Consider the following 17,974-nt stretch of genomic DNA (forward strand, 5'->3'; position numbering starts at 1 on the left):
CAATTCAAGAGAGATATTGACAAGCTGGAATGTGTCCAGAGGAGGGCGACTAAAATGATCAAGGGTCTGGAGAACAAGCCCTATGAGGAGCGGCTTAGGGAACTGGGCATGTTTAGCCTGAAGAAGAGAAGGCTGAGAGGAGATATGATAGCCATGTATAAATATGTGAGAGGAAGCCACAGGGAGGAGGGAGCAAGCTTGTTTTCTGCTTCCTTGGAGACTAGGACACGGAACAATGGCTTCAAACTACAAGAAAGGAGATTCCATCTGAACATTAGGAAGAACTTCCTGACTGTGAGAGCCGTTCAGCAGTGGAACTCTCTGCCCCAGAGTGTGGTGGAGGCTCCTTCTTTTGTAAGCTTTTAAGCAGAGGCTGGATGGCCATTTGTCAGGGGTGATTTGAATGCAATATTCCTGCAGGGGGTTGGACTGGATGGCCCATGAGGTCTCTTCCAACTCTTTGATTCTATGATTCTATGATTCTATCACTATGGACCATGGTGGATCTTCCAGTTCACACTAATAAATATTATATTTGTCTCTAGCACGATTACATGACAATTTCTGTGACAGAATCATATGAAAAAATATTGTGGTAATAGACATAGTAAAATTGCACAGTTGTTAAACTCAAGTTGTTAAAACCAGAACTAGAGCAATTTATTGAGTCAATGGGAACTTAGTATGTTAATACATGTCAGTTCCGCTGATTCACTTGAACTACTCTGTTTAGATTAACAGTTCAATTTAGGGTCAACTGTCAAAAACAATACTAAAAATCACTCTATGATTCAACAGACTACTCTGGAAATAAGATACATTTTAATACTTCTCTATTACCTGAAGCAGGAAAGTAGTAATTAAAGTGATAGTGATATACTACAGACATAAACACTATAATAAAACTTCAAATAAATTTATATTTTACTAATCAAGCAATTTTAAGATAATCAGGTTAGAAGATGATGCACTTACTAGAAAAAAAGCTTAAGTGAACTGAATGAGATTTGGTTCTGATTATTGTAGTTCATTCTAAATTAATATAAACAAGGTTTTGAGCTTTTTTTGTTTTTCAATGACACTATTACTCTTGAGCTGAAAAGAATTTCAATAGATAAGGTGACATCATCCTTCTGTGGGTAAATACCACAGACAAGGAAGACTAGGACTCCATCTGCACCAACCCAGGATCCAGGCTCAGTCTGGTATGTAGGGTAGCTAGATTGGACCCAACAGGAGTCCACACAGAGACTTCTCTCAGCCATTAGGTAGATGAGATGAAGTCCCCACTGCCCACTGAGTGGCCGATCCAAATGTCCCCCATCATCTCCCATGTTGCAGTGGACTCAGCCACAACATGGTATCTACCTTTTCCCCATTGCTCACTCTGACATCAGCAATGGTAATGGGAGGCAAGGAGAGGAGATGAAATCCCCCTCCTCTCCTCCCAGCCCTCTCCATACCCTGCCTGATGTCAGAGCAAGTGATGGGGAAAGTTCAAATGTTAGGTCAGAGACCACTATGACATGGGGAGTGGGGTGATGGGACTGCTAACCTGCATTCCCAGGTCACCAAACTCCCTGGAACGCAGGAAGGCCATCAGGATAGTTGCAGTTGATTCCAGTTAGGAACAAGTCCAACTATCTTCCCTGTCCCTAAATTGGAGGAAAGTCCAAAACCTGGAGCAGGATTCAAGCTTTTGCCTGACATTGGATAACCCAGGGCAAGACTGCCTTAAGATGGTCTTTACCAACCTAAATAATCAGTGTAGATGTGCCCCAGGATTCTACCTCATATTAGTTGGGGAATATAAAAGATTAAACAGCAACAAAGCCATCTCATAAATCTTTCAGTATTTTTGTTCTGGCATTCTATACCAGGGGTCCTCAAAATAAGGCCCGAGGGCCGGATACGGCCCTCCAAGGTTATTTACCTGGCCCTTGCTCAGAGTCAACCTAAGTCTGAAATGACTTGAAAGCACACAACAATAACAACAACAACAACCCTATTGTATCAGCCAAAAGCAGGCCCACACTTTCTATTGAAATACTGATAAGTTTATATTTGTTAAAATTGTTCCTCATTTTAATTATTGTATTGTTTTTAAGTGGGGTTTTTTGCACTACAAGTAAGATATGTGCAGTGTGAATAGTAATTCATTCATGTTCTTTTTCAGATTATAATCCAGCCCTCCAACAGTTTGAGGGACTGTGACATGGCCCTCTGTTTAAAAAGTTTGAGGACTTCTGCTCTATACAGTAGAGAAAGGAATCAGAAAGCTCAATACAACTTAAACAAACATATGTGTGCAAATACCCTGTACTCTCTAAGCCCACAAAGTGGCTGTGGTATTTCATGGCTGGAAAAATGTCAACCACTAATACGTGAAAATAATACAGGCAATCCAATAGAAACAATAGAAACAAAAGAATAATATCTACAATTACAAGATAAACATGTGGAATTTTTCTTTCTCTACCTCTGGAATCCCATCTATCCTTGTTAAGAGGGTCATTTTGATTTCTCTTTCCCCGGGTTTAAATTCCAGAACTCCTGTGTTCCCATAAAATTCGTTGTCTCTTGGCTCTACTGTGTAACGTAGAAACTGCTTAATAAGGGCTCCTCTGGACCGAACAATCAGAAGTTCAACAGATTCTCCTTCCTATAAAACAAAACAGAAGTCCAAAAAGTAAACGGTATTATGTGGTACAGTTCTCCTATGTAAGCAATTAAAATCTGTGAACTTACTTTTATCTTAAAGGGCCCTCTTGAAGAGGAAGCAAACTCAAACACTCCCCCAGGATCATCATTTTCTAGAATGATTAGTTCACGACTAGTATATTCAGATTTCAAGATTTGATTTTCTATGTTCACCCTGAGAAAGGGGATTTGAAAGTATGTGGTTAGTTTCATGCTAAAACTGCCAAAGTCTACAGTAATAAAAGACAAAACAACAGGACTTCCCAACCATCAACATCTCCAACTGCTTCTTCTCAATGAATGTACGTTTGGATCCATCATTGACTTCCATTTGGAAGCAGACCACATGAGTGCTAATAGTTATTTTACTGTAATAGGTTTTAATATTCCTCCTTTGAATTCCACGTATTATATTATAATCCAAGTTAGAACTCTTGTCTCCCTCCAGATGCTGTTGTATTCCAACTGCCAGCAGCCTTAGCCAATATTACTCATGATGTCAAAAGCTATTCAACAACATCTGAAGGGCCATAGGATTCCCAACCATGTATGAAGTCTTGCTGAGAATAATATAAGACGTATATAATGTAACAAACTCTTACTTCATGGACCTCATTTTATACAACTATGTTTTGACACAAAGGCTGGATTAAAAAAAATAAACAAACATGCAAAAATCACACAGAAGAAGATAATAAAAAGTGATTTATGCAAGTACTTAACAGAAAACTTTACTTCTAAGGACGTAGTCGAATTGAGAGGTGCTAAGGCGAAAATGTTTTTCCTAATGCTGAATAGGAATTTATCTTTCATTATCTTTATCTTGCAATTTATCTTTCCCTCTTCACATCTGAGGGAAAATGTCAGTCAATTCAAATCTTTTGTTTCTAAATTCACTCCAGATAGAATGTGTCCTAAGATATTTCAAAATCAATTATATCCTGTGTTGAAGAGTTGTGTAGGAGAGATGAATTAAAATACTTTCAGTCTGCATAAGAAGCTTTTAAAATGACTCTACTTCTAATGTTTGTCTGTATTCATATTAAATGTAAATCATAACCGAAGTTTATGTTCTGTTCATCATTTGTTAAATAAAGATCTAGTCGCCTGATGTGTATAAAAGTTGCAATGTTATGAGGCCCATCTACACTATCAGATTGTGCAGTGTTGAGAGTGCATTAGCCTGGGGTGTTCAAATTACACAATAGGTTAATGTAATTTAACACAAAATAAAATTTTAATCAGGTTTATAATGGGTAAAAATACTGCATAAATCTGAATCTTTCAAAAAGATCCATATTTTTGCAGGTATGGAGGCTGTGGGGAATCACCATCCACAATGCCAAGGAAGCGTTCCTTAAACCATCCCATGCTCCCTAGGCTAAGCAGCCCAGGGACATGGGATAGCAGGGCCACCATCCCCTCCCTGCACCTTGTTTTGTACCCCAAATGCCAGAAGCATCCTTCCTACTGTTCCCAGATGCTTTTCTTCATTTTGTGGTACTCAGAATGATGTAATGGCGCTTTGGAGAGGGAATTTTCTCTTCCCCGCTCCAAAGCTCCATTGCATCATTTCTGATCATCACAGAGCTAAGGGAAACCTCTAAGAAGAGTAGGGAAGGTGTTTCTGACATTTTGGGCACAAAATGGGGTGCTAGGAGGGGAGGATGCCCATGCTGAGCATGCATTAGCAAAGGGGAATGTATGGCTGCCACCCCACCACCAAGGACCAATTCTCCTCACTCACACATGTGTGGTCTCCAAATGAACATGAACAGGCATTTTATGCCTGTTTGTGTCATGTTTTGGTGAGTATAGAAGGGTCCATGTTCATAGATCATTTGTACTTATTTTTTAATTATAAAGTAACTTTCACTGAACAGAGTAGAAATTCTAAATAAGCATACATACAACTTCAGACTGTTACCTAATATAGTTTGCAGAGAAGAAGATTATTTTACAAGAGCAGGTTTTCTGTTCTATTCTGTCTTTATCAAACACTGAGCTATTCATTCATAGATTTTTTGTAGTTATTATTCATAGAATCTATGTAATGAAATGGTTTTAGTCAGCTACCCCCATGCTCCAAAATAAAGTGGCAATAGGAAGCATGCATTGCCCAAGGAGGTCTGTGAAGCATGAGGCTTCAAAAGGAAAGAAATATTAAAGGAGACAGAAGCTTGTCCAGACCAACCACTTCCAAAACAGAGTGCTGATTCACTGAAGACAAAGACACAGCTTGCTGCACTTACCCAAAGTACACGACAAACCTTTCTGTCTGTACCCTGTCAATACAGAGAGAAAGAAATGGGGGTGGGAATAAAAACCACTATTTGCCAAATTCTTTGTAAGAGACTTCTATAGAAGGGAGGAATGAAAAAGGCAGGGTAGGAGATGTTTTTAAAGTGCCTTTCTAGCAGCTAAAGTTCACTTCATGGGAATCCTACTTCCTTGGCACACAGTTGTTTGACTAATGCTAGCAAGAGGTTCAGTAATTCCCACTCGAGGGAGATGACCCCATGACCAATTGGGATGTCAAGGACTATTCAAGGCCTTCCTTACCAGTGCTGCTCTAAGAGCTATAGCTCCTAAGCGCCAAGCACAGTGAAGCTGTACAAGCCACAGCAGCTGAATAAATTTTATTCAGTGCCACTTGTAATTACTTGGTACTTTTAATTGGACAAAAACAATCCATTTTATTCATGGAGTTATAAACCTCCTGGAACTGCCATTCTAGCAAGCTGCCCAAATAATTGTCTAAGCAGATAAAGAAGGCCAGGGGGTTACCATTGTTCAAATGTTGTAAGGAGGACATAGTTGAAAGCCCTTATTTAAACAGGCATTAAAACAGCATGAAGTTTATTTGTAACTCTTTTTTCAGTAAATCAAATGGTAAGAATTATGTAAACAAGGAGAACATTTCCCCCTAAGTCCCATATTACTGCAGTTTTAAAAGGATGCTTAGTGTTGAAGCACAAGTATTTGACAGAAGATAAAAACCAGAAATGAATGGATGTCTCTGATGCTAAATCTTGCTTTTTAAAGATGCCAATTACTTTGATTTATAATAAATGCTATCTACATTTTTATTGCTCATGGTATGCAGTTCACTGCTGGAAAAAAGCACATAAGTAGGACATGTTTCTCTGGAAAGTGGATAAATTAATGGTTATACAGAAGGACTATACACAGCAAGAAAATACTGTGTGGCAGAAGAAAAATACATTTTACTAGTACTCTTAACATTTCATTTATCATTGTGTTAGATGCAAAGTGATAGTTGCAAAGATGATATCATCCCTTTTTAAAGGGCTCACAATCTAAAAGTCACACAGTAAAAAAGGAAGAGAACATATTGATGTACACATTCCATCATCTCCAACCACAGTTTTATGTTAGCTAGGGCTGATGGGAGTTATAATACAACATCATTTAGAGCAGCTCAGATCTTTGCTTTTAATTAACAGTTGACTTTCACCAACTGCATTTGGACTCTACCTTCTGCCTGTTCTAGGCTGCAGCACTGAATGGAGTTATGACTGTTCAATCGAACAGCATATGATTCCATGTGTACATTCAGTCTGTAGCACAGAACATGACTTGATAAGACATCTATCCGTAACAAGTGAAAATTACTGTCTTTCAGCTTTGACAGACCAGCATAAGACAACTTTGACACTGCTAGATTTGATCCAATATAAGGCAATTTTATATTATGTTTTTCATTTGTGTATTCATATGATAGTAAATGAAATATAGTAAAAGCAAATTAGATTGAAGAGAATAGTAAGAATGATATAAAGAACAGGGAAACAAACAAAAAGGTTGCAGAAAAGTATTATGTGTAAGCATGTACTAGATGAGCTTGTTGAAACATAACAGGCACATATAAGTAACTGCCAGAGAACAGTCATAAATTCAAAGGTAAATTGCATCAAGATGATAAAGGATACATTTGAAAGACATACAGAAGTGGATAATGTAGGCAACAGCAGGAGGGTAAATTTCATATAGTATGCATCACTGAGTAGGAAATATGACAGAAGGTCAGTAACAAGGAGTTACATTACTCTTGACCCAAAATAACCAGAACACACAATTTTATATTAATTCATTCATTATTCTACCTTTAGAAAATACCTATAAATATTCATGAGATTATGTACCACTACCCTAATTTCTGATTAGTGAATGTTATACTGATCACAAACAGAATGTGCACAAAAAATTGAGGCTCAATTTTGCTTAATTTTAAACTCTCTTTGGTATGTTATTTTTTCCTCATGGGCAGGCATGTAGCCGGGGGGGGGGGGCTAGAGGGGCTTCAGCCCCCCCCCCCCCCGAAATTTTCATGGTGGTTCGCGAAAAGGCTTACTGGTGCATTACTTAAACTTATATTTATTCATATCATGATCTGATCACCATACTCAATATATCCCATATGCATGGGGGTATTGGGGCAATGATACAAAAGGTTTGCTAGGCTAGACCCTCTTTCACTCAGACTCAGCCCCCCCTGAACCCCCCTGAAAAAAATTCAGCCCCCCCTCCCCCCCTCCAAACGAAATCCTGGCTACAGGCCTGTTCATGGGAAAACTAAAATTACTGGTTTTTAAAGTGCAAAATATTAGAAGCTTCAGCCAATGGTATTCATACAATAAAACAGGGGCTAAAACTTCCCATCACCAAAGCAAGTGAATTGATATAGACAAATATGTGCTTGAAAATTTTTCAGGGTAAAACTGCAAAGATATAACTTTTCAGGTTGGCTTAAGCATGAAGCAAAGAGCAACTGGAATGTAATTATTAACTTTTTTTTTCAAAGGTAGCAAAGAGTAATTTTCGCAATTTTCTTCCTGCTGTGAGAAAGACTTCAACAACCACACCGTTTTCAAAGATTCATCACATAAATATTAATTTATAGGCTGAAAATGAGGTTTTCAATGCAAAAATATTTTTTCTCTATCAATCAACCATGTGTAAATTTTACACATAATAAATTCCCAATTACAAGATAGTATGCAGAAAAACTATTATTTTCTTTACAGGATATTTTGTATCAAACATTATTTTCCACATAGAAAATGTCATCAAATCTACATCCTCCATCCAGACCTTCAGTCACAGTTTCTAGATATGTTATTTCAGTCATGGAAGGCCACATACTCCAATCAGGTCCCATATTCAAATCTTTTCATTCCACGGAGATCTTGGAATATTCTTAAGCTGAAGTTTAGCATGGAGTCAATACTTGTTAAGTCATCAACATAGCCTCCTTCCCATAGGGTGCATAGCAATTTCCCTAATTAAATTGGCTTTGAATGATACAGAATGATATTCTCAACCCATTTACAACAAACTGAAATCTAGATCTACTCTGAATGCAGACCTTTAAGTGACGGAGAAGAGCTTTTTTCTGTGCTAACTGATTATACAGTACACATCTTTCTTTAGTTTTAAACAAGTGTGTATGAACACCTTTGAGCACAGCACTGCAATAACACCAATATTTGTACTGTTCAGAAGTCTAGAAAGACCTTTTGAATGTCCTAACTCTCTGTTATTCCATAATACTCACTGGACTGCTGTAGACTTTCAAACAAATCAAAGCAAGCAACCTGCTGTTGGCCTTCTACATTACCACTATTCAAGTGATGGGACCTGTCACCAGCTCAAGCCCAGGAGACACATCAGTAACAATAACAAATAATTAACAAAGTTGCTCCTGTGAAAGATATAAGCAATAAGTAGTCATGTGGGTCTCCTTTTTATCTCCCGGTCAATGTGTTACCAGAAAGAAAGGTCTAAATGATAAGCTACCTGAAAAAAACAAGAATTAGCAAAATGGAGCAAAAATGGTTGTTTAGTTGTTTCAGAAACAAATACAAATAATGACTAAAGCAACAAACCAAAACATAACTGAGCATAACATGCAAATACACACTTTGGGTTAGATCCATATTTAGATGCATGCACCTGGATACAGTCCTCCATCTCTGCCTCGCAGAAATATGAACTACTCACTTAAGTTATCATTAACCTGTCTTCTTGCACACAATTTAGCACATTCACCAGGGTCCCATAACTCCACTACCAATGCAAGCATTTTGGGTACAAGAGGTTGCACCATCTGGTTTCAATTGCCTGTTTGGGAACACCTAAATTTGAATCCAACCAACTGTGTTTAATAAGGACTACTCCCAGCTAGGTGCACACAGTTTAAACAGCTGTGGGATGAAGAGCTGTGCATTCATAGTGTAAATAATCTTTGCTATGATGGAGGGATATATTGGTTTCATTTCAACAAACTATTCTGTCACAGTACCTGTCTAATGACAATATCAGGGTCTCATTCATTTCAGGGATGTCATCAGCTAGGACAATAATGTTGATTGTTGTGTCACTTTGTCCAGATAAGAAAACAACAGATCCAGAAAAAGGTCTTATATCATCAATAGTCACTGCTTTTAAGTTGTTCTCAGATGGTATCAGGCTCCAAAACACAGTGGCTTGTCCATCAGTCCCATCCCGATGCAAGGGAATGGAGATCTGGAAGATATACCAAGTTTGTGGGTTTTGTACTTTTTCTAAATAGACACAAATGCATTTCTGGTCACCAGACCACAACCCTTCTTAAATTCTGACAACACATATCTGAAAGTATGACCAAGAGCTAAGAATTAGTTCATCACCTAGGTCACAAACACACAAAATCATCTAAAGTAATCTCTGCATAGGAAAAGTGCTGCTCTTTCTGAAAGTTCCATAGCATTTAAGAACTTAGAGACATAAGAACTATATTACATCTGACCAAAGACCCATCCAGCCCAACTTTCAGTGGTCAATCATATATCCATGTAAAGTCCATAGTTGAATATAAATATCTCAAATGCCATCCAGATTGTGTTTATCACCAGTTTATACTGAGACACATACTGCTTCTAATCTTGATTTTATCTGGAATTGGGAAATCATAATTTTACTAACACAGAGAAAGCCAGCATGCTGTAGTGGTTTAACGGTTGTTCTAGGGAGGGGAGGGTGGATTAATGTAGTTTGATACCACTTTTACTGCCATGGCTCAGTTCCATGGAATCATGGGCACTGTAGTTTGACGAGCCAACACCATTCTTAGGTAGAGAAAATTAAACTCATGAAACTACAGCTCCTGTGATTCCATAGTATTGAGCCATGGCAGTTGAAGTGGTGTCAAGCTGCATTAATTTTACAGTGTAGATGCACCCATTCGACTCAGGGAAACCAAAGCTGAAATTCCTTCCCTTCCATGGAAACCCATTGAGCGACCTTTGCTACATCACACTCTCCCCAGTCTTAAAGGTAACAGCAAACACTTTCATAACCAGTTCTATCAAAAAAAAAACACTTGCCACCAGCAGCAGTGACTTGAATGCACCTATCTACATCAATCGTAATTCCTCTAAAGCAGGCACGGGCAAACTTTGGTCCTCCAGGTGTTTTGGACTGCTCTAAAGCAACATACAGGAATAACATTGGGAAAAATTACTTACTTCTGTAAAAGCTGAATCTTCTGGCTCCTGTAAAACTATTGGAAGGTTGCTGATAAAACCAATTTCCCCATTTGCAATGTCAGGTGTGATTTTTAAGGAGATATTTTGGATTTCACCTAATCTAGGGCTTACAGGTGGGATCAAAGGAGCAATATTCAGCAGTTCGACCTTTTTCAGCTGCAATAAGATAAATCAAGATATTATTTTCTGAGAGCCAGTGTAGTATAGTAGTTTGAATGTTGGACTATAACTCTCGTGACCAAGATTTGAATCCCTGCTTGACACAAAAGATAGGCAACACCCACGAAACAAATCTTGCCATTTTTGGGTTGTCATAAGTCAGAAATTACTTGAAGAAACATACCAATATAGCGTTTGTATCTATTGCATTTGTACACCTGCCCTAATTATTTGTTGGACTACGTAACATCCTTCTAATTTAAAAGAAAGAATCCTGTTGTTGAAATTATCATACTATAGTCTCACTACAGTAAGGAATAACTTTACACCCTCTCAGTTATTCTGGGAACACATCGATATACACTTCAAGCTCCTTTTGCTTGCCACATTTGAACACATAACTTAACATGAAGAAAAAAATATTACATTTTCAGATCTCCATCCAAATCAGTGATTAAGTTAATGGCTGAAGAACATAATGTATAAACATTCTTAAATCATCCTAATCATCTTGTGGTGGGAAAACCCCCAGATTTTATTAGAACTTGCCAGAAAACTCTTAGTTAATTTATATTCAGAATCAAAGAAATTTAAATACTATGAGCAGAATTAATTTCTAGGATTTTCATCTTACATTTTTGATTTTTTTTTCATGTCAGAAGCAATTTAAGAAACTTCAAGTTGCTTCTGGTGTGAAAGAATTGACTGTCTGCAAGGATGTTGCCCAGGGACGCCCGGATGATTGATGTTTTACCATCCTGTGGAGGCTTCTCTCATGTCCCTGCATGAGAAGCTAGAGCTTGGCAGATGGGAGCTTACCCCGCTCCTTGGATTTGAACTGGCAACCTGTTGGGCGACCAGTCCTGCTAGCACAAGGGTTTAACCCAGGGGTCCTCAAACATTTTAAACAGAGGGCCAGGTCACAGTCCCTCAAACTGTTGGAGGGCAGGATTATAATTTGAAAAAAATATGAATGAATTCCTATGCACACTGCACATATCTTATTTATAGTGCAAAATCATTTAAAAAAATACAATAATTAAAATGAAGAACAATTTTAATAAATATAAACTTATTAGTATTTCAATGGGAAGTGTGGGCCTACTTTTGGCTGATGAGATAAGATTGTTGCTGCTGTTGTTGTGTGCTTTCATGTCGTTTCAGACTTAGGTTGACCCTGAGCAAGGGCCGGGTAAATGACTTTGGAGGGCCATATCTGACCCTCGGGTCTTAGTTTGAGGACCCCTGATTTAACCCATTGCACTACCGAGGGCTCCTATATTTTGTACTATTTTGACTCTATTTTGTACTATTGACTCATATCAAAGTCAAAATTTGGCCCAGAACCTGCCCTCAACTTATATATAAAGTCTCCTTATACATGAGCATATGTGGTAGATTCCTTCTTAACTAGATTTTCAAGCCCATTACAAACAGTGATTTTAATTTCTAGCCACAATATGATTATGTTTAAGGACATCATCTGTTTGCAAGGGTTAATCTGTGACTAGTGTAGGAGAAAACCTCTGTGGATAATTGAAAGTTGGGAACATTAGACCCGTCGCAAACTAGGCTCCTGCGGGAGCAAACCTTGCCAGCACGTCCCTGACGTCATGAGACTCCGCCTCTCGCCCCGCCCCTTTCTGCTCCCCTTTCTCCGTGCCAGCGTGGTTTTTCCTTTGCTAGGGCAGCATTGCCAGCGTACTCTCTCAGTTGGCAGAATTCAACTGAGAGAGAACACTGGCAATGCTGCCCTAGCAAAGGAAAAACCAGTGGTTTTCTTCTCTAGCACGGAGAAAGGGGCGGAGAAAGGGGCAGAGCGAGAGGCGCAGTCTCATGACGTCAAGGACGTGCTCGCAAGGTTTGCTCCCGCAGGAGCCTAGTTTGCGGCGGCTCTTAGAGATAAGATTTAATGATAAATAGTAGCATTACTAGTGGTTTCATACACAGTGAGGTTTTTCTTTTCTTTCTTTTTTTTTTAAAGAAAATGGAACAATCATGGTAAAAGTACACATGACAAGTTAGGATAATTTGAAACTGTATAAGGGGCTGCATGGTGTTGTGGTGTGAATGTTGGACTAGGACCATGAGGGACCAGGGTTCAAATCCTTACTCAACCAAGGAAACACTGGTTTCAGCTTAAAAGGAGAGTTATAACAAACCTTCACTTATTAACTTAATAATTTTTCCCAAGAAACCCCCATGATAGCATCTCCATAAATTGGAATTGAAAACATATAACAATAATATATACCTGTACTAAGAAATTGGCTCCATTTTGAAGAAATGCATCATTTCTTATTGGTACTTTTACAATGTCTTCAGTTTTCCCTTCTGGTATGTAGAGGATGCTTTTTCCAGAAATGTTTAGAACACCTTCTTTAGCTCTCTCAGGATCCACAGGACCAGCAGGGATATATACAACTGTATAAGATAGCTTTACATCTCCCACTGTTCCTCCTTGCCTTACAAAGCTAAGAGACAAAAACCGTCCATCTGGGCTGCTTTCTATCCTCTGATTCTCCAAAGAGTAGAATTTTACCACACCATAGACATCATCGCTGTCTTGTATGTAAAACAAAAGCTGCAAGAATGACAATGACAAAATATTTTTGGGTTGTTTTTTAAACAAATGACATGAAAAACTATACTGTATTATCCTATCATTGTTTATGACTGACCAAACTTCTAGATTTTTCTCTTTTCATTAAATTTCTGGATTTTTACATGCCTCTTATTCTGACAGGATGGCCCATGTAGTCTCTTCCAACTCTATGATTCTAATTACATTCATCTGAATGTTAGTTCTACATATGTCTTGAATTAACTGCTTATAGTAGGAAGTCACAATACAGAGGTTCAAGTAACTTTCATGCCTAGAATGATCAGGTTAAGGAAGCTTATAGAGAAAAGGTTTTATGTTCCCTCAGATTCTGAGATCTAGGAAAGCTAACCTTAGCATTCATATTTTGTAAATTATGGCAACTATGAGAGAACACCATTGTATCAAGAAGTCCTGACCTTTTATTTATAACAAAAATAAATATATATATTTGTATTGTGCCCTATCTCCCTGAGGGGACTCAGGGTGGATTTTTCCCAGAGCTCTGCAGCTGCTCAGCAGTGGCAATGGGGAAAACATAGGCACAATCCACCCCCTTTTGCTGGACTGAGGAATGCAGGGAAAAGCTTATGGCAATGGCAACCTGTGTGGACAACATACTGGTCCATACTGGAGCCAGTCATGCTGTCCACACTGTTTCTGAAATACAGGGCTGCTTTGGAATTGCACCCAAGTTTAACTTGGTATACCCCATGAAAAGGACTGGAAAGCTTTTGAATTTTGTGTAGATGTCCAAGAGTGACTCCTCAGCTACACTGGGTCTTTAGTGTGCTACTGCAGAAAGATCAATATATTTTAAAGCCTTTTGTGCTGCAGCCAAAAGATCAGAGAAAACTGTATTGTGACTTGGCAAGTATAACTTGGCATCAAAAATGTATACTATAATCTCCTAAAATTTTGGCAGATAGCACTTCATTGTCTGGATAAAGTCTTAATTTGTATATATTTCTTACCATAAATGGTTACAGCCAGTAATACTTTTACACAAAATTGACAAAAGATTCTACTGGCTTGGAAAATATCATCTCTCTAATTGTAAAAGGAATAAGATGAACAAAGAGCTTAATTTCCAGTCCCTAGAGTTGCAAGTCCTAAACAAGTTTCTGGATATAATTCCCACTGAAGTTTTAGTACTAAGTAAGCATGTACAGAACTGCACTGTAAATGTATTTAAAAAGTTACAAAAATAGATCTACCCCAGCTAAAATTCTGAACTACCATCTTTCTTAATTTTCACTAACCTTACATCACATGTTACTTAATCCTGAAAATCGTGTCTGAATGCTTGCATTTCTTTAGAGGAATAAGCATGAACATACCTCAGCTGGTTCACTCACTTCTGCCCCTCCTTGTATTGTATGAGCGAGAATCCTGAGCAAGTAGGGTTCTGCTTCTTCAGGCAAGTTATCATTCACAATGTTCAGGGGAAGTGATGCCAATAGCTGCCCTTGAGAAAAGTATAATATTCCTGAGTCTGGAGCAATATCTGCCGTCACTGGTGAAGGATCACTGCTGTTACGGGTTATAACCCAGGAAACTGAAACATTTCCATGTGTTCCACCATTCCTTACAACAGTAATGCCTTCATACCTATTAAAAAGAATTTGAAACAGGGAATTTGACAAATGTAGATTTGAAAATTTTGCAATATTTTTTCAACCATCTTTATGACTGAAAACTTGGTACCTACTTTGAATGATTCCAGCTATAATTGTCTTTGAACTGACAGCCTAACTATGAAGTTCAATGCTCTGGTAACCTCATTAACTTACTGTAATCCAGGGCTGTAGCTGAAAGTATTGAAGCCTAAGCTAATGCAGAATTATATTATACAGATTCTGATGTTGCTCCACTAGTTATGTTTGCATCCAGGTATAATTCAAGGTGCTAAGTACAAAACGTAAACTTTAGGTTTTGTACTAATGCTTTAAAATCAACACCTGTGTGTGTGTGTGTGCGCGCATCATAATGAGTTTCTAGAAGATATTGGGCCTCAAACACATAGAAGTTCCTTGTTTTAATTAAATCACCAGTATAGTGAGTCATAAAAGAAGCAGACCAGTTTAAAAATGCATTGCCACAAGCTGAGGTTAACAAATACTTAAAAGTTCTTGAGATCCCTTCCCTAAAACAAAGTGAGGGTATATAGCACATATTATCAACCAAGAAGCACTACAGTTAAAATTTCGCTCACAAATAGAAGTGTTATGCTATTTCTACAGCATATCATCTGTGCTTGAGTTAAATGTCCTATAGTGTGCAGAACTGAAATGGAAATATTGCACATTTAAAAAATAGTATGAGGAACCAAGACTGACATACTTTTGACCATATCATGAGAAGGCATCACTCAACAGAAAAGACAATAATGCTTAGTAAAGTGGAGGGCAGGAGGAAAAGAGGAAAACTGCATTACAAATGGATTAACTCAGGACCTCATCACAGTAATGAAGTCACCCTTGCAGATTCACCAGCCTCAGTGTGAATTGGTGGGGCAGAGGGGCAATCCCAGTACCTCATACCCTGCCCAGCTGGCAGAAACGCTTCTTCATCACACCTGGGAAAGCGTTGCCATGCAGCTTTTCCTGTGGTAGCTCCATAATAGAGCATGGGGAGGCTCCTGTATTTTTGGCACAGCATCCAACCATGCTGCCACCACAGTTGAGCAATGGAGCCCCGCCAGAAGTGAGGCTATGTTTTATGATGGGTGGCATCAGGCTCCATCACTCAACTGGGGTGGTAGTGATGTAGTCGTATATCAAGGAAGACATTGCTATGTATCTGAAAGACCTGAACAGAGCTGTTAATATTAGGATGACTTGGAAGTCTTTCATTAATGGAATCACCCTATTATCATACAGTTAACAAGGAAGAGAGGAGGAGGAGGGAGGAGGACGAGGGAGGAGGAGGAGGAGGAGACGCTGAAAGATCATTAATAGCTTGGAAGAGCAAAGCAAACACAAAAATTGAACAGTATCTGATCTCTACGCTATTGCTCATCATGGTTATATGTGTGCATTCAGTAGTTAGTTATTTTATTTTTACATATCAGAAACAGGGTTTTTTAAAGCCAGCAATGCAGTTGGGGAACATTTTTATGTTCTCCAATAGATTTCCCCAGAGACTTACATCTCCAAATCATTCTAGGAGGTTCCACCAGACAACCCAACTTCTGATAAGCTGGCTGGTGCAAAAATTACGAATTACGAACTCCTAAATGAAAGTGGACACCTCTAGGAAGCTTATCATACCATGCACTGCCTATAAAATGTATAGCCCAGATTTTGGAATAGATTTTGGAATAGCATCCAACATACTAGTCCCAATGGAGGGAAACTGAGTCTCATCAAATCAATGAATCAACTTAATTATAAAATTCAGAACTTTCAAGAAACAGAAACACTTAAAATCAATTGATTTTTAACTACAAGTACCTGAAGTAATCTACAATTAAAGAATGATTGTCATTTGAAATACAGTTGTAAACATGACTCTACATTAGTTTCAACCCCTAGTTTTGGCAAAACCATGTATTTGCCTAGAGTTGTTCCCCAAAACATTTATGAGGCTCCTATGAGAATTCTGATCACAGAACCCAGAACAAAGTCTGATACAAAGTCATTAGCATGAAAGCAAAAGAAACACAATTCAAGGCTAGTTTTCTTTTAAAAGTACCCTTACAAACTGCTAGCAAGTTGTAAGGTAATATGATTTTGTTTGCAATCAAAACAGATTTAAACTACAGTCATTTCATTAACCTAATCTTCCATTATCAATACATAGGAAATATATGGTACCTTAGCATCTGGTCTTCATCAATAACAACTGGATGAAGCAGCAAGATGCTATTGATTGATAATACTCCGTGAGGTTTATCATTGGGTTGAATGGTGACTTGGACAATGGATGGATTTGTTAAAACAGCATCACCCTGTAAAGTATCCTTGAGAAGCAAGATATGAAATGTCTCTGCAATTTCTGGTATAGTATCATCAAGAATTTTGAATGTAATATAAGATTCATGCACCAAAGGCGGGAAAAAAATAGTTGTATTTGGCTGTAAATCCAGAAAATCTAAATTAAGATAAGCATGTGTAGTTGAATTTCCAGTTACAATGCTGTAGCAAATTGAGACTTCATTTTCATCAGGTCCAATTAAATTTCCACTGTCATCTTTACCCCGAATGACTGGGATTGTTAATGTATCATCTTCCTCATATACCATATAAATATTTTGAGTAAATCGCACCGGGCTATCATTTTTCTTAATAATAATTTCAAGAGAATTTCTTGACGTGTTGATTTCAGCTCCTCCTTCAACACTTTTCAAATGAAGAATAAACAGTTCATCATTTTCTGGAATCTAGAAAAATAAAATTAATCATTAATAATTATTCAATATAAAAGCAAACACTTAGAAATAAAAATAGTGGTCAAAGAAAAAAAATTGGTTGCAGTGTACCTTCAAATCATTTCCAGTTTCTAAGAACCCTAATGTGACCTTGTGACAGAGTTTTCTGGGCATGATTTGTTTAGAACCTTTGCCTTCTTCAGAGGCTAAGAGAATGTGACTTGCTAAGGTCACCCAGTAGGTTTCCATGGCCAAGGATTTGAACCCTAATATCAAGTCACAGTCCTATCCTTAATCCACTTTACTATGCTGGTCTCTCTACAGAATTTCCTATCTACCTCTAAATAGATAAATAAATCTTTCCTATCGTTCTATATTGCATAATCCCACAAATCCTTGATATAAACAATCACTGAATAATAGATAACAAAAAAGAAACATTTTTCTCTGATCACACTTCTTTTGGAATGTGAAGGTGCAGGTATTATGGTGAGGATTTGTTATGCAAGTTTGTTTCCATTACTGTCAGTTGAAAAGCAATGGAACTCTGCCTCGGAGTGTAATGGAAGCTCCTTCTTTGGAAGCTTTTAA

The 17,974-nt window shown here is 38.0% G+C and overlaps 1 protein-coding gene across 3 annotated transcripts in view; it reads right to left on the reverse strand.

The window, feature by feature from the left end:
- Nucleotides 1-17,974, reverse strand: part of ADGRV1 (adhesion G protein-coupled receptor V1) — a 280,553-nt gene that overhangs the window by 239,668 nt on the left and 22,911 nt on the right. For all 3 annotated transcript variants that reach the window (XM_060761771.2, XM_067464543.1, XM_067464545.1), the window contains exons 7-13: nucleotides 16,830-17,395; nucleotides 14,352-14,622; nucleotides 12,664-12,993; nucleotides 10,230-10,406; nucleotides 9,026-9,249; nucleotides 2,749-2,875; nucleotides 2,480-2,662 (exon numbers count right to left, since the gene is read on the reverse strand). In XM_060761771.2, the coding sequence (XP_060617754.2) occupies nucleotides 2,480-2,662; nucleotides 2,749-2,875; nucleotides 9,026-9,249; nucleotides 10,230-10,406; nucleotides 12,664-12,993; nucleotides 14,352-14,622; nucleotides 16,830-17,395 (1,878 nt within the window). The remainder of the gene's footprint in view (nucleotides 1-2,479; nucleotides 2,663-2,748; nucleotides 2,876-9,025; nucleotides 9,250-10,229; nucleotides 10,407-12,663; nucleotides 12,994-14,351; nucleotides 14,623-16,829; nucleotides 17,396-17,974) is intronic.

The sequence above is a fragment of the Anolis sagrei genome, chromosome 2 (genome assembly GCF_037176765.1).
Source record: "Anolis sagrei isolate rAnoSag1 chromosome 2, rAnoSag1.mat, whole genome shotgun sequence".
In the NCBI taxonomy this organism is placed as follows: Eukaryota; Metazoa; Chordata; class Lepidosauria; order Squamata; family Dactyloidae; genus Anolis; species Anolis sagrei.